At 42.1% G+C, this 23,566-nt stretch overlaps 1 protein-coding gene across 1 annotated transcript in view; it reads left to right on the top strand.

Moving 5' to 3' along the window:
- Positions 1 to 23,566, top strand: part of STK11 (serine/threonine kinase 11) — a 117,652-nt gene that overhangs the window by 79,517 nt on the left and 14,569 nt on the right. Inside the window, exons 8-9 of the mRNA XM_069739885.1 lie at positions 10,979 to 11,166; positions 21,451 to 21,653. Coding sequence (XP_069595986.1) covers positions 10,979 to 11,166; positions 21,451 to 21,632 — 370 coding nt within the window. The 3' untranslated portion in view covers positions 21,633 to 21,653. The remainder of the gene's footprint in view (positions 1 to 10,978; positions 11,167 to 21,450; positions 21,654 to 23,566) is intronic.

Raw genomic sequence — 23,566 nt, 5'->3', positions numbered from 1 at the left:
GTTAGTGCTTGGGTACAGTTTTTGTTTTTATAAAGTCCCTGATATAGCCTTTAACCCCTTCAAGACGCAGCCCTTTTTCGTTTTTGCGTTTTCGTTTTTCGCTCCCCTCCTTCCCAGAACCATAACTTTTTTATTTTTCCATCAATATGGCTATGTGAGGGCTTGTTTTTTTGCGGGACAAGTTGTACTTTTTAACGTCACCATTGGTTTTACCATGTGCGGTGAAATTGCAAAAAAAAGTGCAATCCCACACTTGTTTTTTGTTTGACTTTTTTTGCTAGGTTCACTAAATTCTAAAACTGACCTGCCATTATGATTCTCCAGGTCATTATGAGTTCATAGACACCAAACATGTCTAGGTTGTTTTTTTATCTAAGTGGTGAAGAAAAATTCTTTGCTTAAAAAAAATAAAAAATTGCACAATATTCCGATACCCGTAGCGTTTCCATTTTTCAGGATCTCGGGTCAGGTGAGGGTTAATTTTTTGCGTGCCGAGCTGACGTTTTTAATGATACACTTTAATGAGCACTTCATCGTATTCAAACAGTCCCTCACTACTTTCAAGACCACACTCGCCACAGCTTAGCAAACCTACTTATCTCTCATATCCTCCCTGTCTCACAACCCTAAACAGTTATTCAACACCTTCAATTCTCTCCTCTGTCCCCCAGCACCTCCTCCCTCTCCACTTATCTCAGCTGAAGACTTTGCCTCATTTTTCAAGCAGAAGATAACATCAGAGACAGTTTTAGTCGACAACCCCAGAGCCCTTCCTCCAAACCGCCCAGCCCTCCACCTCCATAATCAACTCTCAAGATCGCATCTCACCACATGTGCACTTGACCCAATCCCATCCCACTTAATCCCAAACCTCACTAATACACTAATGTAAAGCCCAGCTCTGCCCCTATTTAACGCTATTTTTAGCTCTTCTTGAAAAAACGGGGTGACAGGTTCCCTTTAACCCCTTTCTGCCAGCTGACGGAATAGTACGTCAGCTGGCATTATCCCTCGCTTTGAAGTGGGCTCCGGTGGTGAGCCCACCTCAAAGCCACGACATGTGAGCTGTTTTCAACAGTTGACATGTGCGCACAAGCTTAATTGCGATCCGCCTGCGCCCATTAACTAGTTAAATGCCGCTGTCAAACTGACAGCGGCATTTAACAAGCACTGCCGGCCTCGCGGCTACTGTTGATGGCAGATTGCTATGAGCGCCACCCTGTGGTAGCAAGCCTGCAATTCTCTTGCATAGAGGTGAACTGTGCATCACCTCCATGTAGCAGAGGTGATCGAGTAGTGCATGCTTCTAGCCTCCCATGAAGGCTATTGAAGCATGCCAAAATATACCAAAAATGTGTTTAAAAATATAAAAAATATATAAAAGTTCAAATCACCCCCCTTTCGCCCCAATAAAAATAAAACCATAAGAAATCAAACCTACACATATTTTGTATTGCCACATTCAGAATCGCCCAATCTATCAATAAAAAAAAGGATTAACCTGATTGCTAAACGGCTTAGCAAGAAAAAAAAAAATGCCAAAATTACGTTTTTTGGTTGCCACAACATTGCATTAAAATGCAATAACAGGCGATCAAAAGAACGTATCTGCACCAAAATGGTATCATTAAAAGCGTCAGCTCAGCACGCAAAATATAAGCCCTCACTTGACCCCAGATCACGAAAAATGGAGACGCTACGGGTATCGGAAAATTGTCCTATTTTTTTTAAATGTGTGTAAGCAGTGCCTTGAAAATATATTCATACCCTGTGTACTTTTCAACATTTTTTTTTTTTTTGCGTTACACCCATAAAACGTCAACATATTTAATTGGGATTTTATGCAATATACCAACACAAAGTAGTAAGTATTTGAAGTATAAAGGAAATCATTTTTTTTTTAAATATTTAAAAAATATAAATCTGAAAATTGTGATGTGCATTTGTATTCAGCCCCCTGTAGAATGATACCTCTAAATAAAATGCTGAGTGACTAATTGCCTCGAGAAGTCACATAATTAGTAAACGGAGTCCATCTGTGTGTAAATTATTCTTCGTATGACTACAGCTGTTCTTTGAAGGCCTCAGAGGTTTGTTTGAGAATATTAGAGATCAAACAGCACCATGAAAACTAAGGAACACAACTGACCAGTCAGGGATAAAGTTATGAAGTAAAGCAGGGTTAGGTTATATAAAAAAAAAATAAAATAAAAAAATAAACTAAGCTCTGAACATCCCAAGGAGAACTATTTAATCCATGATTTAAAAATGGAAAGCATGTGTCAATTTTTCCAAGACATGGCTGTCCTCTTAAGACATCCCAAGCAAGGAGAGCAGTCAAGAGGTCAATACTCGCTCTGGAGTTCTGGAGGAACTGCAGAGATCCACAGCACAGGTAGGAGAATCTGTCCATAGGACAACTATTAATCCTATACTCTACAAATCTGGCTTTTATGGAAGAGTAAGAAGAAGAGAGCAGTTTCCAAGCCATAAGCAGTCCCGTTTTCAGTTTGAAAAAACCATTTAAGGGGGTAACAGCTTTTGTATGAAGGAGCTCTGGTCAGATGAGACAAACAAAAGTAGAACTTTTTAGTCTAAATGCAAAACGCTATGTGTGGTGGAAAACTACACTGCACATCACCCTGAAAACACCATCCCCACTGTAAAACATGGTGGTGGAGACATCATTCTATGGGGATGCTTTACTTCAACATGGACAGGGTAGCTGGTCAGAGTTAATGGTGAAGATTGATAGAGGTAAATACAGGGCAATCCTGAAGGAAAACTTGTTAGGGTAGGTGCACACGGTCAGTAAATGCTGCAGGTTGGACGCTTCCAGATGTTATAGCGTAGTGAATGGGATTTCAAGAAATCCCATGCCCACTGTGTGCACCGACGCTCATGGCTTACCTGCAGAGACTGACATGCGGTGCATCTTTACAGACTGCAGCATGTCTATTTATCTTGCGGAGATGCGAGTCTCCGCAAGATATATTTCACTCGTACAATGTATTGGATGTGGTGATTCCATATGGTTGCGGAATCACCTGTGTTCAAAAGCAGCAGCGCTTTGACACAGCGGACATGTGCTGCGTCCAAAATGCTATCAATTACTGACCGTGTGCACATACCCTCAGAGGCTGTGACTTTGGCGTAGATTCACCTTCCAGCAGGACAACAACCCTATACATATTACCAGAACAAAAATGATATGGTTTAGATCAAAGCATATTCGTGTGTGTGAGTGAATGGCCCAATGTCCAGACCTAAATCCCACTGAGAATCTATGATGAGACTTGAAGGTTACTGTTCAGACGCTCTCCATCCAATCTCACTGAGCTAGAGTTAGTTTGCATAGAAGAATGGGCAAAAATGTCATCCTCAAGATGTGCAAAGCTGGTAGAGATATTCCCCAAAAGACGTGCAGCCATAATTGCAGGTAAAGGTGATCCTGCAAAGTATTGAGTAAAGGGGGCTGACTACAAATGCACGTCACAATTTTCAGATTTATATTTTTAAATGGTTTGAAAATGATGTATCATTTCCGTTACACTTCACAAATTCTTGCTACTTTGTGTTGGTATATCACAAAAAATCCCAGGAAAATATTTGTTTTTGGGTATAATGTGAAAAAAATATGGAAAAGTACACAGGGTATGAATACTTTCTCACGGCACTGCATGGTGTGTAATGTGAGTGTAGTATTATAATCGCCTACCAACCGCCGCTTTCTCCTGGATTCGGCACTATCCTGCTCGTCTTCTCAGTGACGTTACCGCAATTCAGACAAACCTTTCTCTCTGTGCTCTATATGTGAGCTGGAAGTCTCTGTTACATTGTAAGTCTATGGAGCCTCATGCTGATGATCCTTCGGCTTGCATTGTAAAAGTCACATCTGGGTTACCAAGACCGCAGCGAGACGCTGAGAGTCTTCATCACGGTGACGTCAATGAGAAGCATAGCAGAACCATGCTGGATCCTGGAGAAAGCGGCTGTAGATGAGCATCTTGATACACTCACACTACTCAAAAAATGTGCATCTATATATATTTATTGTGAAAAAATATTAATGGGAGTGCTTCATTAAAAGGGAGAAATGTATTCCCTGATCCATGGGCAAAATGACAAAGTTGAGAGATTCGTGAGCAGATGAGAAATGCTATTATGACCAAGCACAAGCAGTCTTGTATACTTTAGGCTGCTTCCAAGGACCTTGGCATTCTGGTTTTAATAGTTCAGAATTTTATCAAGATGTCTGCTGCTCATGTAACAGCCATGAACCTTCCAGGATATGGTGGAAAGCGGAATATTGATGAGAGAAATCTACAAAAGTTGGTTTAGGATATGGAAAAGAAACAACATACATCTATAGAACTGCAGTGTGTATTGGAGACCTCTAGATTGATGGTTTTATCCAGTACCATATGTCACACTGAAAAAAACAGGACTTATGTAGTGATGAACGAGTGTACTGTTGCTCGGGTGGTCTCCGAGTATTTCTGACTGCTCGGAGATTTACTTTTCCTTGCCGCAGCTGAATGATTTGCGGCTACTAGACAGCTTGATTACAGGTGGGGATTCCCCAGCAACCAGGTAACCCCCACATGTGCTCAGGCTGGCTAGCAGCTGTAAATCATGGAGCTGCATCAACAGAAACTAAATCTCCGAGTAGTCACAAATACTCGGAGACCACCCGAGCAACAAGTACACTCGCTCATCACTAGACTTATGGGCTTAATGAAAAGCATAAAAAAGAACTTTGCCAATAGTTACATAGGCAATCCACAATTATTGACAGATGAATCCAATCTACAGCTCTTTGGCAATGCATACTATTATGTTTTTAAAGGCCAAAATAGAAACCTAATGTTTAGAGAAAAATGCACTCTACCTACAGTCAAACATGGTGGAGGATCCATAATATTGTGAGGTTTCTTTGCTGTCTCTGGGACTGGAGGCCATGAGCATGCTACATGTACATTGAAGTTGGAGGATTATCACAGCATTTTACAGTAAAATTTTATAGCAAAATGTGCTTCAAAGTGCAAGAAAACTAGGTTCGAGTTGAGGAAAATGGGTTCTACAGCAGGATAATGGTCACAAGAACACATACCAATAGTAGACAAGAATGGAGATGAGGGAAAAATAGACCTTTTTCAATTAACCAGAATTGATTACTAATTTCAATTAAAAAATAAAACCAGCAGACCACTGAAAGAAGCTCAAGGATGTCTGCAAAAATGTTTGGATGTCTTTACGATTGCCAAAAGTTATGCAAGAATGTATTATGGAATGGTGCCTTTTAAATCTGTCCATGTTCTTGCTATATGAGAGGCTACCAGGTACACATATAATTGGCCATTTTTATGCGCTAAACGCTCTCATTTTTCATATTTCTAGTGCAGTAATGCAGTTCAAATTTCTTTTTTCAAGTTTGTATGTTCTAGCGCTGCAGTGTGCTGCCTTATTTACTTAACTATATACGAGTTGGCGACTCTAGGTTCAGCACCTGTTCACACTGATTCTATGTTTGGATGTGCAGGTCAGGTTTTTGAAATGTATTCTCTAGCCTTATGATCATGCACTCCGCCTCCTAGCCTACAGGTGTTTTAATTACAGCAGGTCCAATACCTCTCCACAGAGAGAGAATTTTAGTCTAGTAAGAGGTTTTCACATGTACCCATTCAGATGGAGACGATTATTCTCAGCGACGTAAGGCAAGCGTAGGACCTGGTATAAGAGAGATGCCGTAAAGGGGCTACCAGGTACACATAAAATTGGCCATTTTTATGCGCTAAAAGCTCTCATTTTTCATATTTCTAGTGCAGTAATGCAGTTCAAATTTCGTTTTTCAAGTTTGTATGTTCTAGCGCTGCAGTGTGCTGCCTTATTTACTTAACTATATACGAGTTGGCGACTCTAGGTTCAGCACCTGTTCACACTGAGTCTATGTTTGGATGTGCAGGTCAGGTTTTTGAAATGCTTGCTATATGAGCAGCACAGTGGCTCAGTGGTTGGCGCTGTTGCTTTGCAGTGCTGGGATACTGCTTTCACATCCCACCAAGGACGACATCTGCAAGGAGTTTGTATGTTTTTGTGGGTTTCCTGCCACAATCCAAAGACATACTGATAGGGAATCTGGATTGTGAGCCCCAATGGGGACACTGATGATGAGATCTTTAAAGCGCTATGGAATAAAATAGCGCTGTATAAGCAAGGATAATATTTTATTTTTAATGGCTTTGTGTATGGCGATAGATTTTTGTTAAATGTCTTTGAACATCTTACTAATATGTTGTAATACGACATTTGTACATATTTAGTTTTTTTCTGATGGTATTTATTTTTATAATGAATAATCAATTGGGCCAATAATGCTGTTCATAATGTACAATTGGGCCATGTTTTGTGTGATCACCAATAAAAGTGCACTATACTTCTATAATTAGTTTGTGGTAATCTACCCCTTGATTTTGCCATTCTTCATATCCTGTTTATTTCTTATCATGTTCCCATTTCTTTCTTATTATCTGTGTGCAATTATTGGTTCTTTCACTCTATTTTATCTCCATTTTCACCTACATTTATTTCCGCATCGCCTTCCCGCCTTCTATCTGCGTCACGGTTAGTTCCATGGGGATTCAGCCCAGCATGATTGTGCCTGAGAACAGATCTCTTCTATACATTTATATCTGTGTTCTTTATCATTATTCTGCATACTAGTGGGAAATTAACTGCTAACTATGCTTTTTTATAATGTGTGTGTGTATATATATATATATATATATATATATATATATATATATATATATATATATACATACATATATATATATATACATACATACATACATACATACATACATACATACATACACACATATATATATATATATATATATATATATATATATATATATATATATATATATATATATATATATACCGTAATGTGTGAATGTACTGTACATGGCCATCTAATTGTATTAATTTATTAATTCATTTCTGAAATGGTAAAAAAAAAAAAAATGCTTAAAAGATTAACAGTTTTGTAACCACAAATAGAACAGACCAATTGGCAAATAGTCTGTAAATCTTGGTATTAACCAGACTTTCTGCGGTCCGATTGTGAAGAGTATGCAGAGGCTAGCAGCCTTACAATGGCACTGCTTAGCCAGCCCTTTCTATGGAGGACGTCTGGCACAATTGACTTCCCATACTTTTCTTTTAAGAGACTTCGTCAACTGCAGTAGTGTTTATTATGTCCCAACCACATTGGAGTATACAATATTAATATTAAAGCGCTTCCACATTTATTTAAAAAGCGGTTCTGCAGTAGCTAGAGCGTGTATTAAGAAGAAGAGTGCTATAAACTTTTAGGGATCTTTACGGCTCATCTTTGACTTCCATAACCTGTATAAAATCGCTGAGCTTTATAATCTTTCTATAATTTACAGTTGGGTTTTATGTATGATTACATAAAAAATACACGCATTCCGTTTCCAAGGATGTTTTGCCAGAACTTCTGCTTGGGTAAATCGCTGCGTTCATTAACCAGTTTCATTTGAAAAGCAACTCCTTGAGTCTTCCTTTGAAAAAGATATCGTAATAGTATATGCATTTATAGAAAGATTGGAACAGATTTATTAGGATGGCGAGTATGTGCTCTCCGGTACATTGTAAAGATATGGTGCCTGCTAAGTTCTAAAATACAGGGCCCAGAAAACTTAGAATTGGTTATGTTTGCAATTCGAAAACCATATTCTGCTTATTAGCAAATCCGAATAGCAAATTGATTTCTTATAAACCTGTCCCTTGGAGTGAAGGTGATGTGATGAAACTGTCATAATAACATTGGTTAAGGTGTGCCTCCATGTATAGGAAGCTTCTGATGGACAAACAAGAGGTTCCCAAAAGTGGCAGACCAATTCTCACTGACCAGACCAATCGTCTCTGGCTCTACACCTTCCCAGAATGATTTAGGTTACATTTACCCTGGAAGATTACTCTTAGGAACACTCGTTTCACCATTATCTTGCCACGCAAATAGGCTGCTGACCACATGAGGAACGAGCAAAACGTTGGTTCATCAAGTGAAATGATCATCATACTTGGTGGTGGATCGTGCTGTATAGGACTTGCACTGCTGAGAGCGGTATTACAGATTGCTCAGTGTGCATCGTTTACTACGGTCTGCCTGCGTAACAACCGCTGATCAGGTAGTCGTTTAGTGCCAAAGGTCGGTCCAGGTCATCAGTCCATAGACCTAGGCCAGAGGAGCATTGCCCTGGGCGAACGTAGGTCATACATTTGCATTCTAGTCTCCAGCTGCTGTTATTTTTCCGAAGTAATGCTGGCGGATTGTTGTGCCCAGGAGGCCATTTCACCTCCTTTGTTCTAGCCATCAGAGGGAGGGACACGCGTCACAGCTCTACAACATGAATGTTTTTTTAAATATCAGTCTTTGTTTTTGCTAACCTAATATTAAAAATGTGCCATTTTCTTCACCTATTAATATGCAAAATAGTGTTCAGTAATAGCAGAACTGAAAGAAATCCCCCCAAAGAAGTGTTCATATTAAGCTACTATTATGGTCGAGGTCTAACAATATATAAACTGCTCCTCGCCACTTACCGAGGTGACGCCTCTTTAATCCTTACAATCTGCCAACTCTTATAAATTGTAGATGTGCACAGCTGCTTACCTCTTATGCTCAAATGCAATCAAAATTATTACTATTATTGCATATTAGGTATATTAGCAAAGTGTGCAAACTTTCTGCTGTTTGCCTTAAATCCGTTAAACAGGACGGATTACGAAAGCTCCACACTACTAAGTGGTTTCTCCAAGTTCAGCACAAAATGCCCCTTTGTGTGACCATTGCAGACCGAATGATTCTACCCTATCACGATAAGAACCGTTAGCACGCAGTGGAGCAAGGAATCTTAGCCATTGCCCATGAAGAATGGGCCTTCGGTTCACTAATATATTATTGGGCTTGCATGCTGCTACTGCCGTCTTCACATCCCAGCAAAGATTTTTTTTTCTGGGCTCATGTCTGGTAACTGTGTCGGCCTCTCCAGAATCTTCCAGGGCTTCTGAAAACAAGCCTTGGTGGACATTGAGGTATGCTTGGGATCATTCCCCTATTGGAAGGCCACAGATGCCCACACTTCTGCTTCCTCCCAGAAGGTATGATCACCTGATTTGTCACATGTAAAGCGCCATGGAATAAATGGCGCTATAACAATAAATAATAATAATCATTTGTTAACGTGCTCTTATGAGGGATTCTGTGCAGAGGAGGAAATCATTTGGAGATCACAAGAATCGTTAAAAGTGGGGTTTTGTGTTGAATATGGAGATACCACTTGTTATGTTGTGTTGAGCTGTATAAACTCTGGTTTGGTTTCTGACAAATAGCAGAACATTTGTAAACTGTGCTATTAAACCTGATTCCCAATTTTTGCTGCACCATATCCGTTTTGTTTTGTGCAGTAGATTGTACACGGTGTATAATTGCAGCACTTACCACCATCAGTGTGGGGGCTAGTTTGTCAGGCACACATAGTTTTGCATAATTGGGCAACGCTTGCACCTTGTGGCTCTTGATTACCCCTTTCGTACCTCTCCCTTCCCTTGTTTTGGCTGGCAGGGTTGTTCAGTCATATAGTGGTGAGGCTTTCATGGGGATCCATGATTCTAATTTCTGTGATTGTTATACTTTATATATTGTCAGGTATATAGCGCCATTAATTCCACAGCCCTTTACTGACCTCATCCTCACTGCCCCCATTGGGGCTCACAATCTCCATTCTCTGAAACGTTCTGTTCTCTCCTTCCTATTGTCTTCCCACCCACTCGCCTAGAAGTACACCTTGTCTCTGCATTCAGTATCTCTTCCTATTCCCCTTATCCTCCCATCTCTTTCACCATATCGCTCTCCGCTTTCTGTTCCCCACCTTTGTGCAGCCGTCACCCTCCCTCTATCTATGGTTTTCGCTCCCCCCTCCCTTGGTGACGGAGTGCTTAGAAGACACTGTGTGACTCATCCACTGAGTGTGGGGAGATGTGCAGAGTAACCGCGCACCCCCCCCCATCCTCAGCTGGTTGCCACGGCAACTGGGTCACCTCTCTGTGTGCGCCGCACTCCATCAGAGACAAGATGAGCAGTAACCAGAAATGGGGATTTCTACATCAGCTCTCCGGACAGGATATTACACACCTACACGTTTTTTTTCTTTTTGGCAGCATCAATTTTATGCTATGTTGCTAAGAAAAAAATTACCATGTGAATGTAGTCTATGACCACAGCAGAGAGTGAGGCATGGAAATATAGAGTTAATAATATGGAGAACAAAGGAAAGATTGAAATTAAATAGGTTGGGGGAGGGCTAAACTTTGAAAAACAAGCCATGCCATTGCTATGAAATAAAGCCGTAATTATAATTACCATTACCCCAAGTGTTATGATAAGTCTGCCTGAAAAAAAGCAGAAAAAGTTTTGCATCATAATTATTCTTATGTTCTACGCCTTATAGGCTATGCATTACTTATTTGGGCAAATGCCTAGCTTCAAGGAGAAAGTACCCAAACCACGTAGCTTACCCCTTTCAGAAGAGATTCGCTAGTGGGCATCAAAGTAGAAGGTCCTGCCGAAAGACATTTTTTGGCCACAGAAATTAGAGTAGAGTTTAATTCCTTAATATTGGCTTATCATATTCCGAGACGCAAGATTACCAGCCTAAAAAGAAAACCCAATTTACGATGAACTGTCACAAGGCGTATATCTGGTGAATGTGGTGTGCAGCGCAGCTTGACAATGGTTTTGCTGGCATGTCTTGTTGTATTGAATTTGTATCAGAAGAAATTTAAGCAAATTCCAGAAAAGGTAAGGGTAGACATGTCTGTAACTCTTCTTTTTTTTTAACTCCTATTTCCTAAATCCCAATGTTTACTCTTTGTCCCTTTCCTGCAGCTGGTTCCGCAAGAAGCACCCACAGATGGACCCCCTTGTGCCCATTCCCCCTAGCTCAGAAACCAAGGATCGCTGGAGAAGCTTGACAGTTGTGCCTTACCTGGAGGATCTACACGGGTATAGTGAGGATGAAGATCTGTGTGACTTGGAGGATGAAATAATCTATACTCAAGACTTTACAGTTCCTGGTAAATCAAGTTATTATCTTAGTTTTGCTTTACATTGGTGTTATTATTGCTTTATGCTGCAGGTTGTGGAGGATTGCCGAATGTTTCCTAGGCTTGTGAAAGAGAACATGTCATCAGGGTTATGCATATTAAACTACTGGTATGGCCATAATGGTGCTATTATACTGATTTAATACATACAGTACATTCGGTGAAGAATTCTCCAGACTGGTTGTGTTAAAATCATCATCACAAGTTTTGGTCTCCTTCCATCGGTGTGGGAAGGGTTTTCGTCTCTGCCACGGCCCCACCGATGCCTCTGGTGTCTTTATCCTGTTCCTTATTTAACTTTTGTATTTGCTCCAGCCTAGCTGTGGGCAGCGCTTGCGCAGATTGATCTTACAATGTGTTTCAGTAAAACTGAGCTGGTAGCAGCACCTGTACAGATTGACCTCCGGTGGTCTTCATCAAAATAGTGGTGGCGCATGATCTCAACTCGTAATTGAGACGAGATCTTAATTTGCTCATGGATCGGCGTCATTTTCCTGAAAACTGCCAGGACAGGTTTCAATGACGTCACTGGGCTTTAATTACCTGACACACGCGTCGTTATGATGTCGGCGGACGGAAGCTGACACTAATGGCGCAGACCGAGGTGCCCCTGTGCTGTTATATAATTGGCACCTTTTGACAATCAGTATAAATATCTGACAGGACGGCAACCTCTTCACACTTCACCTTGAGAAAGCATGTATGAAAAATGCGTGTTTAGGCAGCATGGTGGCTCATCTATCCTTCCTCATGGATAAGCAGCATGTGTCACTTTAGGTCATGGTTATCTTGATGTTACATTTTCATTATTTTTCATGAGGACTGTTTGTGTTATTTATGCTGGAAGTTGCTACAGTGGCTTGCAAAAGTATTCACCACCTTGGCTTTTTGCCTATTTTGTTACGCTTCAGCCTACGTTTTTAAATATTTTTGTAATCTGATTTGTGTTTGATGCATCAGCACTAAATAGTCTAATTTGGTGAAGTGAGAAAAATATAAGCATAAATTAAATATATGGGATCAAATAACTGAAAATTGTCATGTGCGTATGTATTCACCCCTTTTGCTATGAAGCCCCTGAAAATTTCTGGTGCAAGCAATTACCTTCATAAGTCATATGCTTAGTGAAAGGAAGTCCCCCTGTGTGCAATGTAAGTGTCACATGGTCTGTCAGTATATACTCTCCTTTTCTGAGAGGCCGCAAAGGCTGCAACACCATTAAGCAAGAAGCACCGCTAACCAATCAACACCAAGAAGACCAAGGAGGTCTCCAGACAAGTCAGGGACAAAGTTGTTGAGAAGTACAAGTCCGGGTTGGATTATAAAAAAATAAATAAAAATTAAAAAATCCCAATCTCTGATGACCCCCGAAGCACCATCAAATCCATAATTATCAATCGGAAAGCACATGGTATCATAACAAGCCTGTCAAGAGGGCCAATCACCAAAACTCTCAGCCAGGGAAAGGGAGGCGTTAATCAGAGAGGGAGCACAGAAACCAAAGATAACCCTGAAGGAGCTGCAAAGTTCCCAAGCAAACACGAGCATCTGTCCATACGACCACAATACACCATGCACGCCATAGAGGTGGCCTTTACTGAAGAGAAGGCAAAAAAAGCCTTTATATATACACACAAAAATTGTAAGGTTCCTTTTGAGTTTGCCAAAAGACATGTGGAAGACTCCCTAAATGTATGGAGGAAGGTGCTGTGGTCAGATGATATCAAAATTTAACTTTTTGACCACCAAGGTAAATTCTAGGTCAAACCAACACAGCTCATCATCCCAAAAACACCATCCCCACAGTGAAACATGGTTGTGGCAGCATCGTGTTGTGGGCATGTTTTCATTAGCAGCACGGGGCAGCACGGTGGCGCAGTGGTTAGCACTGCAGCCTTGCAGCGCTGGGGTCCTGGGTTCTAATCCCACCCAGGACAACATCTGCAAAGAGTTTGTATGTTCTCTCCGTGTTTGCGTGGGTTTCCTCCGGGCACTCCGGTTTCCTCCCACATTCCGAAGACATACTGATAGGGATTCTAGATTGTGAGCCCCATCGGGGACAGCGATGATAATGTGTGCAAAACTGTAAAGCGCTGCGGAATATGTTAGCGCTATATAAAAATAAAGATTATTATTTTTTTTATTATTATTAACAGAGACAGGGAAAATGTAATTGCTTGCAAAACGGGTGAATACAAAACAAATATAAAAAATATTACAAAGATTATTTAAACACAGATTCTAATGTAACAAATTAATTAAAAAGCCAAGGGGGTGAATACTTTCACAAGCCACCATAAGGCCCTTAATATAGAAAGCTTCTCACAAGTCCCTTATATAATAGTAAGGTATTTTAATGATATACCAGATTCTTATCAGAATAGGAGTAGACATGAAGTCAATAATGTGACATAGAATTTAACCACACTCTTTTTAGTCGTTTACTTCAAGAAATAGCCTTAATTGATTTCTTCAGATCATTCTGACCTATATCAGTACTCCTGCTTTTTAGCTACATTTTCTTCCTTGTCACAAATGTACCTTGCTCTAGGAAGGATTAATTGCCAACATTGAATACCGTCCTAGAGTTCTATCTGAACATTTGCTTCTCTGTCTCTCCCTGGATTTGTGCATCCTTCCAGGATGTTGCAGATCCACATAGAAATTAAACCCATTTTGGTTGAAATGGAACTGAAGGAATACCTTCTGATTAATAAAAAAAATACTGCTTCTAGTCTATATGTGTGGGAAGCTATGAAGGCCTATCTTAGAGGTATTTTTATAAAATAAATATTAGTGGCTAAATCTCATACTCAACAGCAGGATGCATTGGTGTTTCAGGAACTCTGAGAATGCAATGAACATAGATCCAACGCCAGCCGCACAGAACAGGCTGAAAGCTGCTCACTGTCAGGGCACAGCTCCTTCCCTGTCCCTAACACTAGGGTCCGTCCTAGCTCGCTCTGCTCCCCGGGATACTTCAGATGGCGACGATGCCGGGGCCTCCGCCCTCGCCTTATCTCCTAAGTTAGCCATCCGTCTGTTCTCTTCCCCCACCTAGGGAAGAGGGGGCGCTACTGTACACCGTAGTACACGAACCTGACAAACAAGGCAACACGGACAAGGGTTAACTGAAAACTCCAGGCATACAAAATATTCACTGACATATAACAGAGGAATTCACCAGAGTTTGAAGGTAAGGTAATAAACAAAAACAGAGGAGGATAAGGAATTACCACGCATACAAACCAAGCAACAGTCACTGATAACTCCTCCAACTCTCCTCTTATGAACTCCTCTCCCACTGTTAGCCAAGCAGCAAATGCTAGCTCTGATGAGGATTAATAACAGAGCCCAGATTATAAAGGGAATGGAGTGGCTAACCGAGCACATCTGTGAGCACAGGGATTTCCAACATGGCCGATTAACCTCTGTTCTGCCAGAAGAAATAAACACATTTAAAATGAAGAAGTGCTTCTTCTCAGCGCCGGAGTAGGAGCAATCAGATTCTGCGGTCTTCTGGCTCCACACTGTCGCGGTAACACCATGACACTTAAACAATGCTTAAACAAGTAACATTACAGGCAGCGGAAAGAAAGATTACTTCAGAGAATGCAATATTTTGAAGATGGGAGAAAAGGCAAGACATCTATTGTCTGTGATAGCCACAGCACAGACAGAATCTTCCTTTATATCATGTCAACAAACAAAAGATGGTACTGCAGTACATGCAACACTGGATATCCTTAAATAATTGGAGGCGTATTCTTCAGAGTTATACTTTTCGTAAGTGCCGCATACAGAAGATATGATTCAGAATTTCCTCAGTAAAGGTACCTTCACACTCAGCGACGCTGCAGCGATACCGACAATGATGTCGATCGCTGCAGCGTCGCTGTTTGGTCGCTGGAGAGCTGTCACACAGACAGCTCTCCAGCGACCAACGATCCCGAGGTCCCCGGGTAACCAGGGTAAACATCGGGTTACTAAGCGCAGGGCCGCGCTTAGTAACCCGATGTTTACCCTGGTTACCAGCTTAAAAGTAAAAAAAACAAACACATACTTACCTACCGCTGTCTGTCCCCGGCGCTCTGCTTCTCTGCACTCCTCCTGCACTGACTGAGCACAGCGGCCGGAAAGCAGAGCGGTGACGTCACCGCTCTGCTTTCCGGCTGACCGACGCTCACAGCCAGTGCAGGAGGAGTGCAGAGAAGCAGAGCGCCAGGGACAGACAGCGGTAGGTAAGTATGTAGTGTTTGTTTTTTTTACTTTTACGCTGGTAACCAGGGTAAACATCGGGTTACTAAGCGCTGCCCTGCGCTTAGTAACCCGATGTTTACCCTGGTTACCAGTGAAGACATCGCTGGATCGGTGTCACACACGCCAATCCAGCGATGTCTGCAGGGAGTCCAGCGACGAAATAAAGTTCTGGACTTTCCTCAGCGACCAACGATCTCCCAGCAGGGGCCTGATCGTTGGTCGCTGTCACACAGAACGATTTCCTTAACGATATAGTTGCTACGTCACAAAAAGCAACGATATCGTTAACGATATCGTTATGTGTGAAGGTACCTTAAGCCACAGCTCCAGGTTTTCTCTATTAGATGAGCCATTTAATATTGAATAACTAGAACTAGCATAAAGTGCAGTAGCTAATGAGAAAGCGTCAGGACTAGATGGATTTCCAGAAGAGGTGTACAAAAGATAGAAAGCGGTATTATTTCCCATGCAGTTGGAGGTGTAGAATTCATTTCTTGAAGGAGGGTCAGTACCTGCTGTCATGCAGGAAGCCATAATCGCAGTATTACCTAAACGATGTAAGGACCCTAGCTTGCTGGCATCATATGGACCAATCTTGGCTAACAGTTTAGCAAGTAGTTTGTTCACAGACTTTCTAGGGTGATCTCAATAATACACGTTGATCAGTCTAGGTTTATGCACAATAATTCCTTTGCCATCATTTTTGAAAGGCTTTATATAAAAATGGAGGCAGAAGGGATTGTACCTCAGTCACCAGTCATTTGTACAACACCCGAGAGAATTGGATTTAAAGGGACTAAAGGTACCTTCACACTGAACAACATTACAACGATAACGATAGCGATCCGTGACGTTGCAGCGTCCTGGATAGCGATATCGTTGTGTTTGACACGCAGCAGCGATCAGGATCCTGTTGTGACATCGCTGGTCGGAGCTAGAAGGCCAGCACCTTATTTCGTCGCTGGATCACCCGCTGACATCGCTGAATCGGCGTGTGTGACGCCGATCCAGCGATGTCTTCACTGGTAACCAGGGTAAACATCGGGTTACTAAGCGCAGGGCCGCGCTTAGTAGCCCGATGTTTACCCTGGTTACCATTGTAATTGTAAAAAAAAAAAAAACACATACTCACACTCCGGTGCCTGTCACGTCCCCGGCATCCGGTTCCCTGCACTCCTCCTGCATCCTGTGTCAGCGCCGGCCGTAAAGCAGAGCACAGCGGTGACGTCACCGCTCTGCTTTACGGCCGGCGCTTACACAGGATGCTGGAGGAGTGCAGGGAAGCGGACGTCGGGGACGTGACAGACATCGGAATGTAAGTATGTAGTGTTTTTTTTTTTTTTTTTTTTTACATTTACAGTGGTAACCAGGGTTAACATCGGGTTACTAAGCGCGGCCCTGCGCTTAGTAACCCGATGTTTACCCTGGTTACCCGGGGAATTCGGCATCGTTGGTCGCTGGAGAGCTGTCTGTGTGACAGCTCTCCAGCGACCACACAAGGACTTTCCAAAGATCACGGCCAGGTCGTATCGCTGGTCGTGATTGTTGGAAAGTTGCTGAGTGTGACGGTACCTTTACTCTTCTGTTGATGTACTATTTAGCATCACAAAGTCAACTTATTAGGTTGGGGCGAAAACACCATAAACAATTCTGTTGTGAGTGTTCTTCAGCATATTGTGGGGAAAGATTCACTATTTTCCAGTCTTGAGGTGGGCACACTTTGTAAGTGTTCTTTTAAATATTATACAATGGCAATCATGAAAAGGTATGGAACAAAATAAAGCAGTTACGAAACATCATTGCTTTCAGAACATTTACCCTGTTTTTGGGACAATAGTAATATTCCAGAGTTGTTTTCCCTACAAGGTTTTGATTACTGGCAACAGGTTGGGGTCTGGAACCTAGTTCATTTATTAGAAGGAAATGTTTTCAAAACGTTCAAGAAGAATACCCCTTGCGACATAACATGTTATATAGATTTCTACAACTACTCTATGTATTTGAAATTCAGTGTAAATCAAACTCCAAATATGTGCAGGCGGGTATAGTATTTATCACGACTCACCTGTCTGGTGACCCAGGACCAGGGGCTCCTTCCATGTCCCTACCACGAGGGGTACCCTAGCTCACCCTATTACCTGCCACCCTTCCCTTATCTCCTGAGTTAGCCCTCCGTCTGTCCTCTTCACCCACCCACGGAAGAGGGGCGCTACTGTGAACTGCAGTACACCAACCCGAAGAACAAGGCAACAAAAGGGTAACTGAAAATAGCAAGCATATAAATATTCAGAAAAATAAACCAGCTCACCCGTGATGCATTAGTTGAGCTTCGGGAGCACGGACCCGCTGTGTCCAAGCGTATAAAGTCCAAAAGAAGAAAAATATCCAGCTCCACCGAATCCGTGAAGATAAAAATTTCTTTATTCACAAACTCATAACATAGAGGGTACAAACTTCAGCACAAACCATGTGGGTGTGAATCTCAATGCGTTTGTGGAGACTAAGCTCCCTTAATCATGATTATGGGAGCTTAGTCTCCAGAAATGCGTTGAGATTCACACCCACATGGTTTGTGCTGAAGTTTGTACCCTCTATGTTACAAGTTTGTGAATAAAGAAATTTTATCTTCATGGATTCGGTGGAGCTGGACATTTTTCTTCTTTTGGACTTTATATAAATATTCACTCACATATAACAGAGGAATGCACAAGAGAGTAGAGCACGGGGGAATAACCAAAGTAGGAGAAGGAAGGGAATTATCACAATTACAAACCACGCAACAGTCACAGAAAACTCCTCCAAAATTCCTTCTCATATGAACACCTCTCCTCCTAAGCCATGCAGCAAATACTAGCTCTGACATAGATTTGAATCAAGACCCAGATTATAAAGAGGATGGTAGTGGCTAACTGAGCTCAGCTGATATTTTCCAACATGGCTGATTAACCACTGTCATGCTAAAAGAAATAAACACCATTAAAACGAAGAAGTGCTACTTATCAGTGCAGGAGTAGGAGCAATCAGGCGCTGCTGCCTTCTGGCTCCTTTCTGTCGTGGTATCCCTGTCACAATGTTAGACATAATAGCATCACAAAGAAATACCAAAGGGTTTATCTCTAATTTACAAAAACCTACTAAACACATACCTTATTAGGTACCCCCTAAGTGCTACAACAAAGTGGGTTAATGACGTTGGACCTGTTCCAGATGAGGCATGTGATTAAATTCTGCAGTTAATTCCCAAGTTATCTCTTAGTGTGACTAAGAGATTGTCACAATTATGTTATTTATAGAGTATATAAAACACCACTTTGGATGTTTTAAAGCCAGTTTGAGATCAGACTCCATATGTCCCTAGATGTACTGTAGACGAAGTAGGACTTATGCACATGATGTGGACTTACCAATGATTACAGATGTTTTGGACTATGGTCTTAAATTTAATTCTCCTTGTGGTATGAGAGATATTTTGTAGAATATGTATTTTGGGGTATGCAGATGAAATGTACATTGATGAACAGGGAAAATGACGATCGCTAGACTTCCATATGTTGCCAGAAAATGAACTGCCATATTCTATTTTGCCATATTCTATTTGTCGGTAAATCCACCCACACGTACTCTTAATAATAAAATTAATATCCTCATGGAAAGAAATGTTTGTTACATGAGGTAGACCCCTTCAAGATGGAAAATATATGACCCAGTTGGTTTAAGACACCAGGGCTAGCAAATTTTAAACTACTATTGTCACAACTCTGTTGCTGGGTATCCTGGGACCAGGGTTTCCTTCCCTGTCACTAACGCTAGATGAGCCCTAGATCGCCCGGTTTCCCAGATTACTTCTGATGGGGAAGATGCTGGGGCTGCATAACTTGCCTTAGCTCCTGAATCTGCCATCAGTCTGTACCCTTCCCCCACCCAAGGAAGAGGGAAGTAGAAGTGTACCGTAATACGCCAACCAGACTATCAAGGTAATACAAACATGGGTAATGAAAAATACCAAACATACAAATATCCTTACACATATAACAGAGGAATGCATCGGGGAGTGGAGGATGGGATTAAAGGGAAAAAAGGAGAAGAAAGGGAATAATCACAAACTCAAAACCTAGCATCAGTCACAGATAAATCCACCAACTGCCTTCTATAAACCAACAACATCCAGCCATGCAGCGTAAGCATCCTCTGACAAAGAGTGCTAGCCAGGGCCTAGTTTGTATAGGAGTGGCTAACCGTGCACAGCTGAGTCTTAATGCAGGAAAACTTTAATGTGAAGGTAAAGTGCTTCTAATCAGTGCAAGAGTAGGAGAAATCAGACACTGCGGTCTTCTGGCTCCTCTTTGTCGCGGTAAACCTGTGACGACTTTGGGATCGAATATTTTTACGGTAAATATATAATTGTCTAACAAATGAGATGTGCCTTTGGTTACCCATGGAGAGTGTTCATGGGGCCCTTATCTACAGAATTACACACTATAATACAATAGGCTGGTTAAATATTGGTAATATTACATAACTTACTGTCTCCGGAATTATGATGTCTGTTTTTATTGAAGAGATGTGTGGTACACAAGTTGTTCTAGCGGGGTAGGGAAGGAAAAAGGGGGTCGTAGTTATGTGTAATGTTTTTTTTTTATTTGTTTTGAATTATAAAGTCAATGAAGACTATCTGTTTTAACCCCTTAACAACCGCAGATACGCCTTTTAACAGTGGCAGTTAAAGGGACTCTGTCACCCCAAAAATCGTATCTGAGCTAAGCCCACCGGCATCAGGGGCTTATCTAAAGCATTCTGTAATGCTGTAGATAAGCCTCCGATGTAACCTGAAAGATGAGAAATAAAGGTTAGATTATACTCACCCAGGGGCGGTCCCGGTCCGGTCCGATCCGATGGGCGTCGCGGTCCGGGTCCAGCGCCTCCTATCTTCTTTCCATGACGTCCTCTTCTTGTAGCGGCTCCAGCGCAGGCGTACTTTATCTACCCTGTTGAGGGCAGAGCAAAGTACTGCAGTGCGCAGGCGCTGGGCCTCTCTGTCCTTTCCCGGCGCCTGTGCACTGCAGTACTTTGCTCTGCCCTCAACAGGGTAGATAAAGTACGCCTGCGCTGGAGCCGCTGCAAGAAGACAAGAAGAGGACGTCATCAAATGAAGCTAGGAGGCGCCGGACCGCGACGCTCATCGGACCGGACCAGGTTACATCGGGGGCTTATCTACAGCATTACAGAATGCTGTAGATAAGCCCCTGATGCCGGTGGGCTTAGCTCACCTTCCATTTTGGGGGTGACAGGTTCCCTTTAAGGATACTTATTCCTCAATGCCACTTTTTAAATATGCAGCAGCAAATCCTGATCGTGGGAACGTACCCTAAGGGGTTAAAGTAAAAAACCGTCACTGCCAAGCTACTGGGATGTACTTGTATTCATGTATGGGACACGTGTACGTAGGTATATTTTGTGCTGCATTCATGATCACTGCAATTAAAATGGGTTGCGTATTAGGTGCCATCTCTTACATGGAGTTAATGTTATCCAACTGAAGTTGTAGAAGTAGATCAGACTTGTCATGTGACTCGAAAGATTTAGAAGTGTCGAATAATGTACCAGCCTATTTAATAAAGGTAAAAATGGAAGAAATAAGGGTGCAATGATCATCTGATTGGGGGAAAACACATTCTAGTAAGTAGCTTAGGACCCACCACTGTGCATGGTTAGTCAAAAAAAATCCATGCAAAAGGATATCCATGGAAAATCAGTATGGGCAAACGGCCATAAATTCTGAAAGTGAAATGGATCCTGAAAATATCATACGTATACAGTACAGGAGAGGGGTACAATTCACTGGCATATTCAGATGTTAGGTAATGAAAATAGAAAATACTTCATAGAAAATTAAAGAATTGTCTCTTTGAAAGCGATCATCAGAAAAGCCAAAGAATTTGTTCCAATGCCTTTATGGAATCCACCTGATCATTGTATCTTTTCTTCCTGCATCAGGGCAGGTGGCTGAGGAGGACAGGTTTGCACAGACACAGGGCACTGGACCTACCAAACAGCTATGTATGAACGGCACAGAGACCCAACTAAAGTCAGAAAGGAGAGTAAGCTCTGCATCCCAGCGCAAGGCTAGCACGTCGGGGGGCAAAGTACGGAAATTGTCGGCCTGCAAACAACAGTGACCGAGGAGTCTACTCTGCAAGGTACTGTATTCGAAAAGTAGAAGAACACCTTCAATTGAGACATTGTAAAGTTGCTGTAAAAGGTATTCCTCAGAATAAAAAGAGAAAATAAATATATGGTCACAAAATAATGTCCTATCATTGCTTGTTGGCATGTCATCATTCTGATTAATAATATACATTCCCTAGATTTGGCAGATTATATTACCCCCTGGTACAAACTTTCCCCATCATTGACCTATGCGCTAAGGTGCACTTGGTGTTGGTATCACTTTAATGTTCCGATAGCTTCACCGTGTAGGGGGAGGGTTGGATTTTGTTCCCCAACACGAAGACGGCGTGTGGGCGGCAGGAGGATAGAACGGCCTCGGCAGCGATAATGAGGGCTCAATAAAGAGGTGTCTTCATTCATATCCTGCAGTGAATGAGTCATAGGCTTTGCCAATGACAGCGAGTCTTCTGTGACGTTGTTTCTTCCCTCTCCTCTCATTTTCCCTCTTCTCTGCCATTTCATGTGATGCTTCTTTCCATCCTCCCTCTGCTCTGATATAGCTCGGTATATTTGGCCTAAAGTGCTCATCTCCCAATACTGTCTGCAGTCTGTGTCTGCCTCTAGCCTCCGCTCGTTCCCTATATTTCGGTTTGTTTTGTGTTGGCTACATGTTTATCTCAGATGTAACTATTCAGTATCATTCTGTCTGCATGGTTGCTGTCCTCCTGTTTCTAGATAACCAGTCAGTACATTCATCATGGAGCACATATCAGATATATGGCAATTTTCTGGATTTTTGTCACCTTTTCCTGTATATTTCCTTCTGAAAACAAATGTCGGCCCTTTGATAAGTTGCTAATGCTAGCTCTGAAGCAGTTACTCGTAGGTGCAGTGCTTGGTCATGGATCGAATGATTGTATTATGGGGATCCGTTTTTTTTCTCACCGTGCTCTAATGAAGCATGCACCTCTTAGGCAATGAATGCTTCTGTGTATTTCAGGATCTGAAACCACCGAGAAAAGGGTCTCCCATCTCATGAGGTGCTGGCCTACTGCTGACCTTTTTCTATTGAACTCCACCTTTTGAACCACTGCTAGGGCACAGCATTTTATTTTCAGCCAGCGCTCGGTCATTCATATGTAGTATCAGAGGAGTGCTAGAGGTAAAACCCCAACAATCATTAAGTGACTGCATAGATCCATGCCAACAGTTTGAGATGGGAAAAACTACTTTGAAGGCAGTTTAATGGGAATCTGTCACCAGGTTTTTCCCACCCATCAGAGAGCAGCATGATGTGGGCTACTTATTGCAGATTTGATTCAATCACTGTTTTCTGTGCTGCAAATAAAAGTTTTCCCTGAATGCTGAGCCCGGTATAACCCCACCCACATCACCAGGGCCGGACTGGCCATTTGGCAATTCTGGCAAATGCCAGAAGGGCCTGTCTGGTCATGGGCTGCCTTGTGTGCTATGCTGTTAACAGAATCAATGTTCTCAAGATACCCATACTGTTAAAGGGAACCTGTCACCCCGTTTTTGAAAGATGAGATATAAATAGTGTGAAATAGGGGCAGAGCTGGGCTTTACATTAGTGTCCTTTTGGTGCCTTTATTCCCCCGGGATGCTGCTGAAATACCTTTGTGAAGTGTCCGTTTTGTCCTGTCAGTCAAGTTGGTCAGGTCGAATGGGCGTTGTAAAATAGCGGTTCCTCCCCCTGATTCTCGGCTTGTCTTTCGTAAACGCGATCTGTGAATAGCACAGATTGCGCTTTTTCTTAGCGCCTGCGCAGTGAATTTGCCTCCGGCGCCTGCGCATTATGTTTTGCCCATCTGTGGGCAAAGCATAATTGACATCATTGCGCATGCGCGGGCCTTCACTTTAGCCGGGGTGCCCCGGAAGTTGTCATATCGGCAAAGTGTTATTCTGGATGCCGTATCTCATC

The sequence above is a fragment of the Ranitomeya imitator genome, chromosome 1 (assembly GCF_032444005.1).
Source record: "Ranitomeya imitator isolate aRanImi1 chromosome 1, aRanImi1.pri, whole genome shotgun sequence".
NCBI classification, from domain to species: domain Eukaryota; kingdom Metazoa; phylum Chordata; class Amphibia; order Anura; family Dendrobatidae; genus Ranitomeya; species Ranitomeya imitator.
Note: the sequence above shows the minus strand (reverse complement) of the source record. Positions and strands in the feature narration are given on the sequence as shown.